Raw genomic sequence first — 18,386 nt, 5'->3', positions numbered from 1 at the left:
TTTACTCTACTGCAGTTAGACTACAGTAAAATCTGTTCTCACTTAAAATTTATTTTTGTTGTTAATTATTAATAATCAAAAATCTGCAATTTATTTTAATATAGTAATTAACCAGATTACCAGGAGTAGAGATAAGTAAATAATTTTTAGAAAACCGTTTGACAAATTGTAGCACTTTCTGTTTGTGCATTGTCCCGGAACAAATCATGATTTTAATAGATTTAATTATCTGAAATTATTTCTGCAAATAATTATTGTTCTGTAGATTATTTACCAGAAGCTTGTAGTGATGATTTGAAAATCAAAATGTTATGGATATGAAGGTTCCATAATATGTTTCTTCTCCCTGACTGCATGTGTAAAACTCATGTGACCCATTCCTGCAAGGTGTGGGAATGCCTCTTGAGAGTACTGAACATTCTCAACTCCTGTGAAACTCAGCAGAAGTTGAGGGTGCTCAGCTGACAAAATTCTGCTCTTATTGATACTGGTGTTAAATTGTTATATGTCTATTGACTTTATTGGAATTATTGCAGTTTGATTTGCACTTTTCATTGGTGTAATTGAGAGCAGAATCTATCCTGGTATCCCTGCAAGGTGCTGAATGACTTGTAAGCCTGAAGAAGCCCATTATCAGGTTTCTAGTGTAAAATTTGTTTTGGTGTAAGTGAAGTTAGACATAAAAGCAATGCAACCAAATTTGGGGCCTGAACCATTGAAGTCTTTCCAGTGGAGTCTTTCCATTGACTTCAATGGCTATGGGTCAGTCCCCCAATAAAAATACATTAGTGAATGAGTTGTAGCAACAAATGGAAAAGTTCAGTCATGCATAAGGTGTACTGAGTTACATATAAGACCCCAGTCCTACAAACTGTTAACTATGAATACAGATTTGCTCATGAGCCTGGTATCAGGACTACTCACATGAGCTAACCTTACACTGTGTTTAAGTGTTTGCTGGATCAGGGCCCATGTGCTTTTCTAAGCTAAAATTTTTCCACTTACAACTGCCATATGCTGGGAATTAAGTTAAATAGGAAGTTTGTGTAAAATTACTTGTCTCTGGTCTTGGTTTCTTAGATTTCACTATTTAATCTGATAACGACTTTACCAACTACTTTGTGTTTTTTAATATTTTTTTTCTTTCAGGAATTGAATCAGATACTTATAGAGACACCACCAGTTTGGAAAGGATCATCAAAACTTTTCCGTAATCTTAGAGAGAAAGGTGAGGAAGATTTATTTTACTGAATGACTTTACTACATCTATTTTAGATTCTGTATAGTAGAAATATTGTTGCTAAAATATGTACTTTTAAGCTGAACCCTTAATTTTTTTTCCAAAAAGAGGGAAAACAGTTGTCTTTTACATTTTAGAGACTAGCAAAGTTTCCTTCAACATCTGCATTGTTTGATCATGATTGCAGCTGCCGTAGGATCGCTATATATAGTACTATCTGAATCTGGAACAGTTTTTTGAAGTGTGTTGTATTGGTATTTAAATGTTTCAAGTTTAATTTTGTCCTTCTAATGAGAATTACCTGCAAAAGAGACAGAGATAAAATACTTTAAATTAAAGGATACAGAATGACTTTCAGTTTTGGTAGATGCAAAGATAGTAATGTGTACTGATTTCCTTGAAAAACTTCACAGTTATTCATGTTCACCACAACACTAATTGGTAACTTCTAAAATCCCATATATTACATCAACTCTTTAATCAAGAAAATTAGATTTATGCATTAGCAATTTCTAAAATTCTGCAGATCAAGGTTTTGACTTCTTGAAAATCTTCATAGCTTCTGACCATCAAACTTCACATTAATTATTGGGAAAAGATCAGGGCTGGCTCCAGGATTTTTGCCGCCTCAAGCGGCACAAAAAAAAAAAAGCTGCGATCGCGATCTGCGGCGGCAATTCGTCGGGAGGTCCTTCCTCCGAGTGGGAGTGAGGGACCGTCTGCGGAATTGCCGCTGAATAGCTGGACGTGCCACCCCTCTCCGAAGTGGTCGCCCCAAGCACCTGCTTGACAAGCTGGTGCCTGGAGCCGGCCCTGGAAAAGATACAATCTGACATATTTTTAAAAAAATACATATTCACTAAAAACCTGCTGGTTTCTGTACTATGGAAACTTGTAAAAGCCATCCAAATTAATCTATTTAGTCTTGCATTTATTTCCATAGTAGCCGAAGACTCATGGAGTTTTTTAATTAAATCTAGCCTTAAATTAGTTAAGTCAGACAACTATTACAAGATGGTACAAACAAAAATATTATCTATTACAGCAGGTTGAATAAAGTGATCTTGAAATACTAGTCTGCCTGAGCTGGTGATTCTTGTTAGAATGAGACCGTGGAAGAGTTAAGTCCTTTCTGAGTATTGGGGCTGGAGGCATTTTTCTGTGCTGTTGCCAGATACCAATATTGGGATGACTGCTGTTCAGTTTTTGTTAGGTTTCAAACTGAACTAAAGATTTATAATAAAGCTATAAAGAAACCCCCAAAACTAAGCTCATCTTTGGAACGGTACTAAAAATGTTGCAGTATACCTCAACTTCATGGTCATGAAAACCATTCGCTGCTCACTATTGTCAGCATTAAATCGAAGAGAGGCACTGAAGCCTTGAAATAAGGCTTTTTCTTTTTTTAAAGCTTCAGGATTTATTATACAGTAACTCCTCACTCAAGGTTGTAGTTATGTTCTTGAAAAATGTGACTTTAAGCAAAATGAATGTTAAGCGAATCCAATTTCCCCAAAAGAATTAATGTAAATGGGGGAGTTAGGTTCCAGGGGAATTTTTTTTGCCAGACAAAAGACATATACAGTATATGTTTTAAACAATTTAATACTGTACTCACCAATGATGATTGTGAAGCTTGGTTGAGGTGGTGGAGTCAGAGGGTGAAAGAGGGTGGATCGTCCGGCTGCTCCTCTTGCTGTTCTTTCCAAAGTGCCATGGGGTGCTCAACCCCGAGCTTTGCCCCAGGCCTGCCCCCACTCCACCCTTTCCCTCAAGGCCCCACCCCACTGTGTCCTCACTCCTCCCCCCCAAACCTCCTGAATGACTTGAAACAGCTGATTGCTGCAGGTGGGAGGCGCGGGGAGAGAGAGGGGAGTTGCTGACTCATGGGGCTGCCAGCGGGCGGGAAGCGCTGAGGAGGTTGGAGGGGAGCTGATAGGGGGCTTGCTGGCCCACCCTGGTACCAAGCCCCCACAGCCAAACAACATTATAAGCAAACATTGCGCAACTTTAAATGAGTATGTTCTCTACTAGATCAGCAACATAACAACGAAATGACGTTAAATGAGAAGTTACCGTACCTAAGTCCATTCATATGAACTTTAGAATATTTCAAAACTAGAGAGTATATAGCAAGTACACTTAGCATGTATAAAGTTGCAGTGGAACCTGTCCTGTGCATAGCTCTTGTGCACCTTATAAATATGTTATGCTTGCAAGAGAAATGACCATAGTATACTTTCTGCTCTGAAGAATTTGGCTCCATAAAAGTGAGATTTAGATCATCTAAATGAAACACAAAAATTTCATTTTTAAAATGTTTATAAACATTGGTTCAGTTATGTGCTTAGAACAATGTGCTAGGACTCAGGAGATCTGGGTTCTATTTCCAGTTGAGACATTGTGCAAAGTAACTGTGCTTCAGTTTTTCCATCTGTAAAACATCCAATCTTGGAAAATGTTTTGAGCTCTACTGATGAAAAGCACTACATGAGGTAGTAGTAAATAATAAATAATAACTATTATTTATTACATATACCTTATTCCACTGAAAAATATTCATACATAAGTAAAGATTCTGTAAGAACTAGTATTAAAATTAGGGCTCAAATTTTAAATATTTAACTATAGGAATTGCCTTTCTCACCCTTCACATAACATTTGTTAAAACCATATATTTATTTATATATTTTAACTGTGTTACTCCTCAGTCCTTAAGTATATCTCCTTCATGCAAGGCTGTTGCAGAATTCCAGCAACACTTTTTTATTTTTGTTTTTGGTGACCTATCCTTTATTAAAAGATACCTTACTATGCAACTACTTTGTTAGGCTGAGAAGTTCCTGAGCAGTTCACATGAAAGCAATATTAAATTATTTGCATGATACAAGGTACAAAACTGGATAGGTACATCAAATGTACCTTCGATTTAGAAAAGTAGTGAAGTAAAATATAAAGGAATTATTTGATTAAAAGTTTGACTAAATTGCATGCTAAATGACACTTTAATAATAATGGGGGGGAACACATACAGGCTCCCCTGCCTAATTCCCCTGCTGCAGGAGGGGTCATAAGCCACATGCCACTCTTACTGCATGTCTGATAAGAAAAGGGCAAGGACATTGAAAACCTAAGAGGAAGCTAAACCCATCCTTGGGTGAGGAACTGGACTGAAGGGCTTTCATGCTGAGAGGCGATACTGAGTGTGCTATCCAGTAGACCACCTGACCCTACAAGGGCTCTATTGCATTTGGCATGATAGGCAGTGGTCTCAGCACACTAGTGGAAGAGTCATTGTCAATTTTTGGGGGACATCACAGCAAAGGAGATTTTAAAGAAGAGATTTGAAGGAGTATAGTGAAGTAGCTTTGTGGATACTTACAGGCAGATCCTCCCAAGCATGAGGCAACATGGGAGAAAGCACAAGGTGCTTGTTTCTTATCAGTATTTGATAATAAAATAATCTTCATATCAACTGAGAATTACATCGTATGTTCTATTGATAGTTGTTGATGTGACTCTACTTTTAAAAGACCCAGATATGATCTGAATAATGTAAACATTGCCATATAATAGGCAATCACATATGCAATATAAATAACTCTTCTAAGAAAGCTTCCGTAACTTTTTTTTCTGTTTGCAACCCACAATGGTATTTCTTGGAGCAATTGATTCCACACAGACAAAACAACTATGTCTCTACGTTATTTGAATTCTTTATTGAACTATTTTAGAACCTAGAACCTATTATATCAATATTCTCCATTAAAAAGCGTATCCAATAATAAGTTTTGTGAATTGTGTAATACACATGTCTCTAAAATTTCTGCATCTGATTCACCAATGTTTTACTCCAGTTTTCCGTCAGTGAGAGTCAGTTGAAATTAATATGGTGTAAACTTGGAGCAAAGTGGTAGACTAATAATAGTGCTTTTAATTAGTAGGTTCAAAGTACTTTACAAAAGAGGTATCATTGTCTCCATTTTATAGATGAGGAATCTGAGAGGTGGAGAGATAACATGCCAAAGGCAGAGATAGGAATAGAATCAAGATCTCCAGAGTCCTAATCCAGTCTTAATCCCCTAGTTCACACTGCCTCTCCATTAGGCTTTATTGCTACAATATATGCGTTTTGACATCAAGTATGTAGATGGACAGGTCCTCAGCTGGTGTATTTTGGCAGAGCTTCATTGAAGTCAATTTAGCTACACCAATTTACACCAGGTAAGGATAGGGCCCAGGGCTTTTTATTTGAATTATTTTCACCTCAAGTGATCTCTGCACCTTCTATGTGGTCTTCGAGTTAACCCTTCTTTCTGAGCAATAGTCATTCCAGAATCTTTCTCCCATAACACTCAGGGCAGTCAACCAGAACTATCTGTCCATAGGTTGCAATATACTAGTACAAACAAAAGGAGGGAATGCTTTCAAGGCCTCCTAGATAGCTCCCTTCATGTCTGCTGACATACTACTTCACAGTTGCTCTTCCTTTGTTTTACAACAAAGAAGGTGGTATCAAACACTGAAAAACAATCTGTAAAGTAATTTACATTTGACTGATTACTCAAGGGTGTTTTACATCCCTTTATCTATATCTCAGCCGCATTTGATCTCTAGGTAGATGACCTTCCAAGTAGTTACAGACCTAATGAAAAATTGGAACTGGCCTTTGACACATAACAGTAATTCTCAGTTTCTTAGGTGCTGTACGAAATCTAGATGACACAAGACAGAATACATGGTTGTATTTATTATTAGAGTAACTGCTTTTAAATTTGAAGTGCTAGCAGAAGTAGTTACATTTTGTTTACAAATCCACAATTTGGGACGGGGGGAGTGAGATACTGACTTATAAGGAAAATGGATAGTATTAGAACTGCTTAGAAGCCTTCCCTACTTTAGCAGCACCACCACAACCACCAGCGGCATCAGGAGGTTTACTCCAGGGATTTCCATTTAAACTGGGGAAGTGGGAGAAGAATTAAATATGTTTGTTTATTTTATTTTCTGAAATTAGGGGTGCGGCTAGGGCGGGAGAGGAAAGAGGTTCAAATTTGGTGAATTTACGTGTGTTTAAGGGTTCATTTGGGGGTGTGAAACCCTAGGTGGTTTGGTGTGATTAAATGATAGCTTAATCAACTGCCTTCCTTTTACATTATCCCCACATTCCAGCCTCAGTGGTAAGGACCAAAATTATCTGGGTATTTTTTCTTGTTTTTTGAGGGTAGGAGACATATCCATCATGGAAGCATTGTCCTTTTAGGATAAATGGCCTGGGTGTAGAACTATTATGTGATCTGTTGTATTGGAGAATATTTAGGGAGTGATTCTGAAGGTAATGAAGTTTTAGGGTGTTATTGGTAAAGGTGATTGGGAGAGTGAATAGTCTTTTTAGATTGGCTTTGTAGCCTGCATTGAAGATCCGTGGTCTAGCATTGAGGTGTGGCAGCTATGACCATTCACTAACCACTGCAGGGGGCCAAAAGTGTTGAAAAATGTTGGTGTGTGTAGAGAATATGGTAGTATTGTATACAGAGAATTAATTGTGAGTGTTTGGATTCCTCCGTTCCTATATTCATGTATGGGAGGAGACAAATCAGGAAAATACCTTGTGAAGTCAAAATGCATAATCTCTGTTTCACTCGTTTTGCCTATAGTTAAGGACAAAAATTCCAGTCTTAGCTTCATACAGATAGGTGCAAGATCAGTAGCTAAAGTTTCAACAGTCCATGATTTAATTTGAGTCCCAAGGCTTGTACGTACTAGCAAACACTGGCTGGGTGTTACCATTTTACCAGTTTGGGTACAGTTGGCTCAAGCTAGGTATTCTGTACAGTATTAGCCTAAAGAAGACAAGTGAAGATCTACTCTGCATGATTTCTGTATGCAGCCTGAAAAGCTGGAAGTTTCCTGCACCCAGGCTAGATTGATTACAATATGTTCATTTTGTGCGATTCCCAGGATGCATTTGAGTTGGAATAAATTCAGGAGTTCCAGCTGATGTGCTGCAAATTGTCCGTGTGAGCTGCTGACCCACCTTGGAGGTACCAAGGCTAATAGCAGTCAGTGATTTTAACATGTGTATGGATGACAAATTGTTGGAATGAGCTTTGGATTTCACAGCTACTGTGATGACCATGAAAAAATTCCAGGTGGTTCCTGGTTCAACTCTCACAGCTAGTCAGGTGTTTGGTTTGGGTTTGGAAGTTAGTCGTTTGGGGCTAGATTTTTAAAGGTATGTAGGTACCTAAAGATGCAGATAGGAGATTAATGGGATTTTCAGGAGCACACAGGTGATTAACTTGCATTGAAATAAATGGGAGTTAGGTGTGTAGGCACTTTTGAAAATCCCACTAGGCACCTGCATCTTCAGGCAGCACTTAAATACTTGAAAAAATCTGGCCCTTGAAGTTTGGCCAGTATTATAGACTAACTCATAACTCCTATGTTTTTGAGATAGTGTCCCTCCTATCATGTTGGGGACTAGGACCAGTTTTGGTGGTCTGTCCTTAAAGATTAATGGAGCTAAAGCCTTTCCAGCAGACCCTCAAGGCAATAATTGTTCCTTAAGCAGCCCATTTTGAAAAGAGTCCAGAATACCCCTAATTCACTGACCTTCTGGGCACGCTGCAAGATTATCTATTTTCCTAGGCTTTGGGGGAAGAAGGAGCGCAATTTGTGGTAATGGGTGTATAATATGGATGTTGAATTCAATCCTGATTAATTATTTTCTGCAGTAAGAACCAGATGCTAGTTCAGAATTTTTTGTGATTGGATTTTTAACGTATCGCAAAAGTATTGAGAGGCCTAGAATAGGCACTTCATATATATCTAAATCAGTAAATAGTTCAGACTTTACACTTTTTAACAAAGCCTTAAAAATCAGTATTTAATTAAAATTTATAAGCTCATCTAATAAGAGCTGAATGTAAAATTCAAAGCATAATTAGAGCGTATGTATGTATACACAGAGGCAGCTAAATACTAAAATTTGTGTATTGTTAAGCAATGTGAGAATCAAAATTCCTAACAAGATATGTGTACTAACATTTAGTAAAATTATGACCCAAGCTTGAACATATTTAAACAGCTGACATCAGGAGAGAACACAGTTTTAATTGTAATCTGAAACCTTTGTATACTTCCATGTGTCATAGTTGGGGTTTTGGAAAAACTTGATGTAATGCACCATACACATTAGTTTCAAGGGATGAGACTAATCTATGTTTAACCTAGCGTCTTAGTAGTAAGGCTGAAGTGTATTTGTAGAACAACTTACCTGGACTACAAACCACTCTCTGCTGGCGAGAGAGAGAGAGAGATTTTGGTTTTCTGACAGTTCCAAAATATCAGAAATTAATCTCACATTGAACAAAACCTTTTGGGTATTTTTAACTTGTTCTAAAAGATAAAGAAAATGAAGGGCTACGTTTGGAAAACAGGAGGAGGTGATTTATAACCATTAGTCCAGTGGCAGTGGTTCTTAATCTTTACTACAGCCTGCACCCCTTTGGTTCTCAAAATATGTTCTCGCACCCCTTATCAAAAATGGTGCCTGTGCTTAATTTGTGTTTTTGATGATTTACGTTCTAAAATTTTTTGGCATGTCTTGCACCCCAAGAAAGGGCATCTCACACCCCCAGGGAGTGTGTGCACCCCAGGTTAAGAACCACTGGGTTAGAGCAATCACCTGGAATGTGGACAGCCTAGGTCTGGAGCAGAGTGCCTAAACCACCAGGCTATTGGCTGCCTGTTCTAGTGTGGGGCTCTCTCAATCTCTCCTTTTGAAGCTGTTCCATTTTGTATAAATAAATATTCATTGAAGCAGGAATTGGAATGTAGGTGTTCTCCCTCCCAGGTGAGTGTCCTGAGTACAAGGCTATAGATCAGGGGTCGGCAACGTTCGGCACACGGCTCGCCAGGGTAAGCACCCTGGCAGGCCGGGCCAGTTACCAGCACATCGCTCGCCCGCGCCGCTTCTCGCCGCCCCCATTGCCCCGGGACGGTGAACCGCCGCCAATGGGGGCCACGATTGGCCGAACCTGCCGTGTCAGCAGGTAAATAAAACTGGCCCGGCCCACCAGGGTGCTTACCCTGGCGAGCCGCGTGCCAACGTTGCCAACCCCTGCTATAGATAGTCATTCATTTTCACTCTTCCCGCCTCAATGACTGTTCAAGTATTTTATAAAAAGTGGAACAGCTTCAATGGGACAGAGTAAGAGAGCCCCCCCCCCCCTTTAGAATGCCCAATAGCCTGGTTGTTATGGTACTTACCTAGAAGGAGTGGAGCCCTGGGTTCAAGTCCCTGCTCTGGAGTGGAGATTTGAACCTGGGTCTCCCACTTCCCAAATGAGTACCCTAATCATTGCACTAAAGGTTATAAGGAGGGTGACAGTGCCCCCCCCCTTTTTTTGTGAATAATGCCTAGATCCCTGTGTGAAATCTTGCCTGAAAAAGATTTTATTTTGTTAATGTTGAAATGATTCATTTTGACTTTTTGGGAATTTTTTTTTTTTTGACTGAAACAATTTGCTGGAATCTACATGAATTTGCAAAATGTTTCAGTCAACCTAAATCTGCTTTCTGACTGAAAAAGTTTCATCTGAACAATTTTGCCCAGCTGTAATATATATATATGTGTTAATAAAAAAGAAAAGAAAAGAAAGAAAACTCTAATTTTTCAAGCTTGACAAATGAAGGCTCATTAGAGTTGATATGACATGACACTTTTTTTTGTTTCTAGGTTTGATTTCCTACACAGAATATCTGTTTCTCCTTTGTATCTTAACAAGTAAGTATTCTGAAAAAAACTCACTGCAATTTTGTAAGTGGAGGATGTTTTGGAATTAATTGATAAACTTAACAGTAACAAGCCACTGGGACCAGATGGCATTCACCCAAGATTTCTGAAAGAACTCAAATGTGATATTGTGGAACTATTAACTATGGTTTGTAACCTGTCCTTTAAATCAGCTTCTGTACCCAATGACTGGAAGATAGCTAATGTAACGCCACTATTTAAAAAGGGCTCTAGAGGTGATCCCGGCAATTACAGACCGGTAAGTCTAACGTCAGTACCTGGCAAATTAGTTGAAACAACAGTAAAGAATAAAATTGTCAGACACATAGAAGAACATAAATTGTTGAGCAAAAGTCAACATGGTTTCTGTAAAGGGAAATCATGTCTTACTAATCTATTAGAGTTCTTTGAAGGGGTCAACAAACATGTGGACAATGGGGATCCATGGACATAGTGTATTTAGATTTCCAGAAAGCCTTTGACAAGGTCCTTCACCAAAAGTTCTTACGTAAATTAAGTTGTCATGGGATAAGAGGGAAGATCCTTTCATGGATTGAGAACTGGTTAAAAGACAGGGAACAAAGGGTAGGAATAAATGGTAAATTTTCAGAATGGAGAGGGGTAAGTAGTGGTCTAGGACCAATCCTATTCAATTTGTAGGGCGGAGGGGTAGCTCAGTGGTTTGAGCATTGGCCTGCTAATCCCAGGATTGTGAGTTCAATCCTTGAGGGGGCCACTTAGGGATCTGGGGCAAAATCAGTACTTGGTCCTGCTGGTGAAGGCAGGGGACTGGACTCAATGACCTTTCAGGGTCCCTTCCACTTCTATGAGATAGGTATATCTCCATATATTATTATTATTCATAAATGATCTGGAGAAAGGGGTAAACAGTGAGGTGGCAAAGACTGCAGCTAATACTAAACAGCTCAAGATAGTTAAGACCAAAGCAGACTATGAAGAACTTCAAAAAGATCTCACAAAACTAAGTGATTGGGCAACAAAATGGCAAATGAAATGTAATGTGGATAAATGTAAAGTAATGCACATTGGAAAAAATAACCCCAACTGTACATATAATATGATGGGGGCTAATTTAGCTACAACTAATCAGGAAAGAGATCTTGGCGTCACCATGGATAGTTTTCTGAAGACATCCACGCAGTGTGCAGAGGCAGTCAAAAAAGCAAACAGGATGTTAGGAATCATTCAAAAAGGGATAGAGAATAAGATGGAGAATATCTTATTGCCCTTATATAAATCTATGGTACGCCCATATCTTGAAGACTGCGTACAGATGTGGTCTCCTCATCTCAAAAAAGATATACTGGCATTAGAAAAGGTTCAGAGAAGGGCAATTAAAATGATTAGGGGTTTGGAACGGGTCACATATAAGGAGAGATTAAAGAGGATAGGACTTTTCAGCTTGGAAAAGAGGAGACTAAGGGGGCATATGATACAGGTATATAAAATCATGAGTGGTGTGGAGAAAGTGAATAAGGAAAAGTTATTTACTTGTTCCCATAATATAAGAACTAACTAGGGGCCACCAAATGAAATTAATGGGCAGCAGGTTTAAAACAAATAAAAGGAAGTTCTTCTGTGGAAATCCTTGCCTAAGGAGGTTGTGAAGGTTAGGACTATAACAGGGTTTAAAATAAATTCATGGCGGTTAAGTCCACTAATGGCTATTAGCCAGGGTGGCTAAGGAATGGTGTCCCTAGCTTCTTTGTCAGAGGATGGAGATGAATGGCAGGAGAGAGATCACTTGATCATGACCTGTTAGGTTCACTCCCTCTGGGGCACCTGGCATTGGCCACTGTCGATAGACAGGATACTGGGCTGGATGGACCTTTGGTCTGACTCAATATGGCCATTCTTATGTTCTTATATGCTCTTATGTAAGATTCTGAATGTATTCCAAAAATTATATTAATTATATGGGGAAAAAAATCACATGCGTCTTTTCCATATAACTTGGCCACTGTATTGTCCCAGTGTAATCTCGTAACATTTCAACTGAAGTGTTGTATCACATAAAGCACCCTTTACTGAAAATGAGAGATTAGGGATTATCAGATGAATTGAACATCAGTTTGTAGTGTATAATCTCAGTCCTCTGAAATTGCTGCATAATTGTTAGATAAATTTATTAAAGATTATAAAGGACTTTTGAAGATGGAGAGAGATACATAAATTGTAAATATTATTTTTCAATCTATGTATGATATCCGCTTACATAGTTTTAAAAAAGTCTGTTGAAACTGAGCCAAACATTTATTTGTAAACAACAAATACCAACAAAATTAAATATTTGTTTAGTCTTCCACCTGGGAAAACAATATAGAAGAATGTAGAAGGTGTAATTGTTTGATTGTACTAGAGTCAATTATGTATAGTATAGATTTTCCATAACTAACACATTTGTTTGAGATTTTAGATTTGTAAATTAAAAATTTACAAACTAGTTTTAGAAGTTTTGTTAACTTCAAATAGTAGGCTTTTAAAACTGTCATCTTTTGGAATTTAAAAATCAAACACAAAAACCACAACGGTGCTTCATTTATTTGGGCATTTCATGCAAGAATTCTCGACTGTTAGCATGGAATCATGTATACAGGGTTATATGTGTCAGAACCCAGTTCTTTTTAATCCAGACTTTTCAAAGAGGTTTATATGAGAAACTGATATCTCATATGTAGAGCTAGGGGCTCTTCTTTCATAAGAAGTTAAGGGAGAAGAAAACCCCATGTTCTACATAAGCTGAAAGCTCTTCTCCAGAGAGAAAGTGTATTCATCATTGAGAAAAAGGCCGCAGCAGTGAAGTGGGCTATGGACTGCCTAAGATACTGTTTGCTGAGGAACCCTTTTTCTCTGATCACAGACCTCCCTAAATGGAGCCCTGGCAGGCACCCAGTGCTGACAGCAGGAGCCCAACAGGCACCTGGCACTGACTTGTAATTTGGGGATGCACTGAAGATCTGAACCCTAGTGTGCCCGGCAGGGACTGAAGCCCCAGTACTTCCCAGCAGAGGCTGAAGCTCCAAGCTCCAGTGCACCTGGCGGGGCTTCATTTAGGGAGGTCGGGGGGCACCTACCCCTCCCCCCCCGCAGTTACAAGTCAGCCCCGGGCGCCAGCTCCTTCGAACCCACCAACACACAGCCAGTCACTCCTCTACCTGCACCAGACCCCACACACACACTAACTGCTCATGGCACCCCAGAGCTTTGTGGTCTGGTCAAAAGCATCTAGCAATCTGGATTTTTCCCACAGTCTCCCTATTGACTACCCCTGCTCTAGAATATTTTGGTTGAGGAGCTTCCCTGAATTTGTTTTCCATTACAGATAATATCCATAAAATGGACTAGTGTCTGACCAAAAATGAGATTCTTTATCATAGGTAAGAAGTGAATGGGAGGTGCCTTATCCATTTGTTGACTGAAGAATAAAATTGTTCAAATGTCTGAATGGTAGAAGTTAAACTGGAATTTTCAAAATCCAAACAGCTGAGGTTATGAACTGATTCCATTTTTAGGTAACTATGGCAGAGTTAGAAGAGGGCTTTAGTCCATCATTGCACAGGGCCACATGTAAAGGCAAGAAATTATTACTAAACTGAATAATGTAATAAACTTTTGAGTTTAGGCTAATATGACTGGGTTTTCAATTCTTCTTTCCAAGTACTAAAGAGACCTACTAGAATAATGGTGTACATGTGGAGTAAATGCAATCATTGCATACCTTTTTATAGAGATGGAATATATGGCCATAGGACTGGGCTTTAAATTGGCTTGTCAGCTGTTCCTCTTGCCAATATCAGGGAACATGAGTATGGATTGTTTTAGTTGGTAGCTTTAAGTCCTGACCAAGGGCACATAGCAGCATCTCTTTAGTCAATGGGAGATCTATTTTTTCCAACCAAACTTTTGGCCAGTCAGTTTAATAAAAATGTCATTTGATATTTTAAAAGGAAAATCGTATTGGAAGATTCTCTGAAGGATTCATTTAACATCTTAGTCTCCATTTTTTTTTCTAGTCCTGCCTTGGCATTTAGAAGTTGAAAGGAAATGGTATTTGTAATTCTCTGAACCTCTCTAGTTAATAAATTACTGGTACTTTGGTATACCAAAATGTTCTATTAACCTCTTATTATTATTTCCAAGTCATTTGATACTTTCTGTCCTCAGGTGAGACATTAATTCTTATAAAAGTCAATGGAGTTACACATAGGGTGAATCTGTCCCCTTATATTTAATTGCTAGGCTTTTGAAATATAATCGAGCTCAGTGGGATGGGGGGAGAGTGCATGTGTATCAGCTTTTATTTGCCTAACATAAGTAATACAGTGCTAAACAGAAGAAGACTTTACAGCTCTTGGTTATTCCTGGTCTTGAGATTCTGTTACTTGCCTTGTCCCTATTTCCCTTTTCCTTGTGTCCTCTAAATATATTTCCTTGTTAAATCTGTTCTGTGAGTGATATCTTAAATTTCATTTGCTGCCCCGTTTGTTTTTTTGCCATAATTCACAAGATACTAAATTGTTTGCTTACTTTGATATTGCTAGATTTTTAAAAGGTTTATTACATAGGCTTCTAATATAGCCTGGCTTTTGAATTCTCTTGTTTAGTCTTTACTAGTCTTTATCTGTATTCTCTTAAGATGTCATTTCTTCTGGCTGTTTCCAAAGCTTTTAAAGACAGCAATGAGTGATTTGTAGGGTATTTTAAAAGAGAGCCTGTTTATTCTCTTCCACTAAGATAAGGTTGTCTTTAAGACTGTCACTTCTCACCTAATGCTGTTCAGGATTTCACCTTGGTCAGTCTGTTGTTTCTCTTATTGTCCTTAGCAAGTTCTAAGTAACTTAGATAGTAGAAGCCAGTTTTTATAAAATTGAAGGTAACAAGATTGTAAGTTAAAATTTGGATGATATTTCATCATTGCAAAAACCTTATAAGTTTGGGGGGGCTTATTAACTAATTTTGATGGGTCATGCTTTTCCAAGCAAAAGTTGTACAAATGGATTGGCTGTGTGTGTTTTTGCTGAGTAAAGCTGGCTTTGAATTGAGGTGCATTGTGCCAGCAACATGATAGTCTCTATTTATCTGACATTCCAATCAACATAATTTTCAGATCAGAAGGTGGAATCAGATATATATCTTTTCAGAATCACTATTTGGACTTCAGTGCCACAGCTGATCCTCACTTCAATTAAGCAGTATTGTAAAAATATATATATATTTTAAATCTCCTAATACTGTAAGCACATAACCTCCCCTCCCCAGCGCCACCCTCTCCCCCCACACACAATGGGTTTTTCCTCAGTTTCCACAATGACTCTGGGAGGAACATTGGCCCTACCCTCAGGAGGTGACAACAGGGAATAGCCATGTGTGATTGCTTCTCCCTCCTCAATACCAAACCAGCCACTGCTCCAAGATGTTTTACCCCCACCCCCTTTTTTTTTAATCTATGAACTTTGAGGTGTGCATTCAGTTTCTGAAATGTTGAAAGTGAAACAAATGTATAAGGTGAGATCTCTAGCTGCTGTAAGTCAGTTATACACTGTTTATATATGCACAACTATACTGATTTACACTAGTGGAGGATCTGGTCTAAAATATTCAGTTCACATTCATAAAGGTTAAACTTTTATCATCAATTTTTGCAAATAATTGACAGTCATATTCTTTTTCTGGCAGAGCCTCATGCAGGTTTTAAAATAGCTTTCAACATGTTTGATACTGATGGCAATGAGATGGTCGACAAAAAGGAGTTCTTAGTGGTATGTATATTAGATATTGCCCTTTGATCAGTTTCTGAGTATTTTGACATAATCTTGCTATCATTCTACTTTTATGTTTAAATTCTTTATGACAATGAGAGATTGCATAAAATGGTAAGTAACTGTAAATGTCAACTATTTATAATGGCGCATAGATGTACTGCATGGGGTGTGGGACTTGGACCTGTTCTGGGGACCACCAATAGTGCTTTGAAGTTGAATTGCCATTTCCCTTCTACTCCTTTTGTTGTTGTTAATGAATTTATCAAATAAAATTCCTTTTGGGCTAATATTGCCACAGCTGTGATCTACTTGAGCTAGACACACTTTGGTATAACAAGGAGGGAGCTTGTGGCAGGATGTTCTCCAGGTGGCCCCTTGACTTTGTCGTTTATTTCCCCACTTGGTCCAAAATAACCTGAATCTGTTGACTTTCATGACATGCTGCAAGGCCAGTCTATTTTGGGGACCATTTGGAGAGGCTCTGAGGTGGAATTGAGATATTGCTGTGCTGCTTAGCCCCACCATATCATTAAGGTCTGATTTCATCAAAAAGCATATTGATTTCAGGTGAAGACTTACAGTGAAGCACATGCTGAAGTGATTTGCTGAATTGAGCCCTTAGTGATTTTATTACACCTGGATGATCTAGGTGGCAAGGCTGACTGGGGTCTGAATAATTTGTATTTTTAAATAATGGCAGGGTACCTAGAGCTTTTGGATTAGGTGTTGTGACAGATATGACAATTTCCTGCAATATCATTGGGAGCTCTTACTGCATTAAGTTTATGTATCATTGTGGGCCAGGGATTGTTTGTAACTCCATGGGGGAAAGTAACCACAGCCCTCCAGGAACTAAGAACAGTGGAGCGTGATTGGGTACTCACTCAGGATATAACACATCCAGAGAGGGACCACGTCCTGGGGAGGCTCAGCTATACTAGTTCACAGGAGCGGCAGGTTTGTATAATTATTGGTGGTCCCCAAAACAGGTCCAAGTCCCACCCCCCAACAGGGGTGCTGGGGTGAGGGCTGCAGGGTGGGGCCGGGGATGAGAGGTTCCTGGTGCAGGAGGGGGCTCAAGGCTGGGGCAGAGGGTTGGGGTGCAGGGGGTGAGGGCTCTGGTTGGGGGTGCGGGCTCTGGGGTGGGGTGGGGCCGGGGATGAGTTTGGGATGCAGGCAGGCTGCCCCCGGCTGAGGCCAGAGAGGAGCATTCCCCCCAGCCCTCTCCCCACCGGCAGCAGTGCGCTCTGGGGCAGGAGCCCCCTCTCCACTCCCGGCAGCACACTCACCTCACACCACTGTCACTGCACGTTCTTTTAGGGCCCCTCTCAGGTCTAGGAATCCCCCTCGCCTCCCCTGTGGTGGGTGCAGGGGGGGCTGCCATCACATGTGCGCCTCCTCCCCTGCTGCTGCCCCTCACTGTAGCCTCGCTGGGGGTGGGGAATGGGGCTGCCCCTTGCCCAGCGTGGAGCAGGAGCGGTGACTGCGGGCACGGGGGCCCCCTGTGTTGGTGGACGATCCCGCTGGAAAAGCGAAGGGTCTGTCCATCTGAGGCGTAAGGGCAGGGTCAGCCTGGGTCAGACCGGCCCTGGCACTAGTGGCTGCGGGTCACTGGGACCTTGCGGCAGCAGTTGATGCCAGGAGCTGGCATTGCGGAGTGCAGCGCAGAGCTGCAGGGGGCAGCCACCCGCTTGAGGCAGGGATGCTATGGGACCTGGGGGAGACGCGTGGGGACAGCACGCGGGGGTCGAGATACCCTCGGGGGAGGCGGCAGGTGGGGCCTGAGGAGAGACCCGGTCCCATACATTGGTGGAGCTGGGGCCCCGGGCCCTGAATTTGCTGGAGCATGGGCACCACAGGCCCATATAACTCGCCATCCCTGCTAGTTCCACTGGATTCTCCAGAAGCCAAAGACAAAGGAAGGACTTTAGGTAATTAACCTGAGTTTAAGCTGACTCAGGGGCTTCATTATGTTCTGGAAAACAGACAGGGCCTTCTGTCCAAGAGAAGGGCCCCAATCCTTGGGGAAGGGTTGGAAGGACTGATGCCAACCAGGGGTGATCACTGTTAAGCTTAATAGCATGCACGTAGGGTTTTTTTTTTATTGCTTTAATATGTTTTCTCTGAAATGCTTTTTTACTTTACATCTAAATGGTTCACATGAGATGACTAGGCTTAGTTCCTGATTCTACCCTGGGTTTATCACTGTTCCCGTGTGGAGTGCCTGTGCATAGTGTATTACAGGATGAGGGCCTTCATTGGCTTCATATAATTTCTAGCAGGCAAAACCTCCACCATAATAACTGGGATAATTTGTGCTAGTCTCTGCTAAGTCAAAGTGTGAATGGATATATGGGCTGAAACAATCTGTCATCTGTGAAGCACATTGGCAGGGGTATGTAAAATATTGATTTTTGTTGTGCCCTCACTGTTATACTACAATAGTGCCTCAGAGTTAGGGACACCTCGGGAATGGAGGTTGTCCGTAACTGAAGTGTTCGTAACTCTGAACAAAGCGCAGTTTGGGCTGCAGATCCAGTGGCTGACTCTCCAGCCTAGGCTT

At 40.3% G+C, this 18,386-nt stretch overlaps 1 protein-coding gene across 4 annotated transcripts in view; it reads left to right on the top strand.

Moving 5' to 3' along the window:
* MICU3 (mitochondrial calcium uptake family member 3) overlaps window positions 1–18,386 on the top strand; it is a 121,875-nt gene that overhangs the window by 45,655 nt on the left and 57,834 nt on the right. For all 4 annotated transcript variants that reach the window (XM_034770868.1, XM_034770871.1, XM_034770870.1 and 1 more), the window contains exons 4-6: window positions 1,150–1,228; window positions 9,984–10,031; window positions 15,738–15,820. In XM_034770868.1, coding sequence (XP_034626759.1) covers window positions 1,150–1,228; window positions 9,984–10,031; window positions 15,738–15,820 — 210 coding nt within the window. The remainder of the gene's footprint in view (window positions 1–1,149; window positions 1,229–9,983; window positions 10,032–15,737; window positions 15,821–18,386) is intronic.

The sequence above is a fragment of the Trachemys scripta genome, chromosome 5, assembly GCF_013100865.1.
Source record: "Trachemys scripta elegans isolate TJP31775 chromosome 5, CAS_Tse_1.0, whole genome shotgun sequence".
NCBI lineage: Eukaryota > Metazoa > Chordata > Testudines > Emydidae > Trachemys > Trachemys scripta.
Note: the sequence above shows the minus strand (reverse complement) of the source record. Positions and strands in the feature narration are given on the sequence as shown.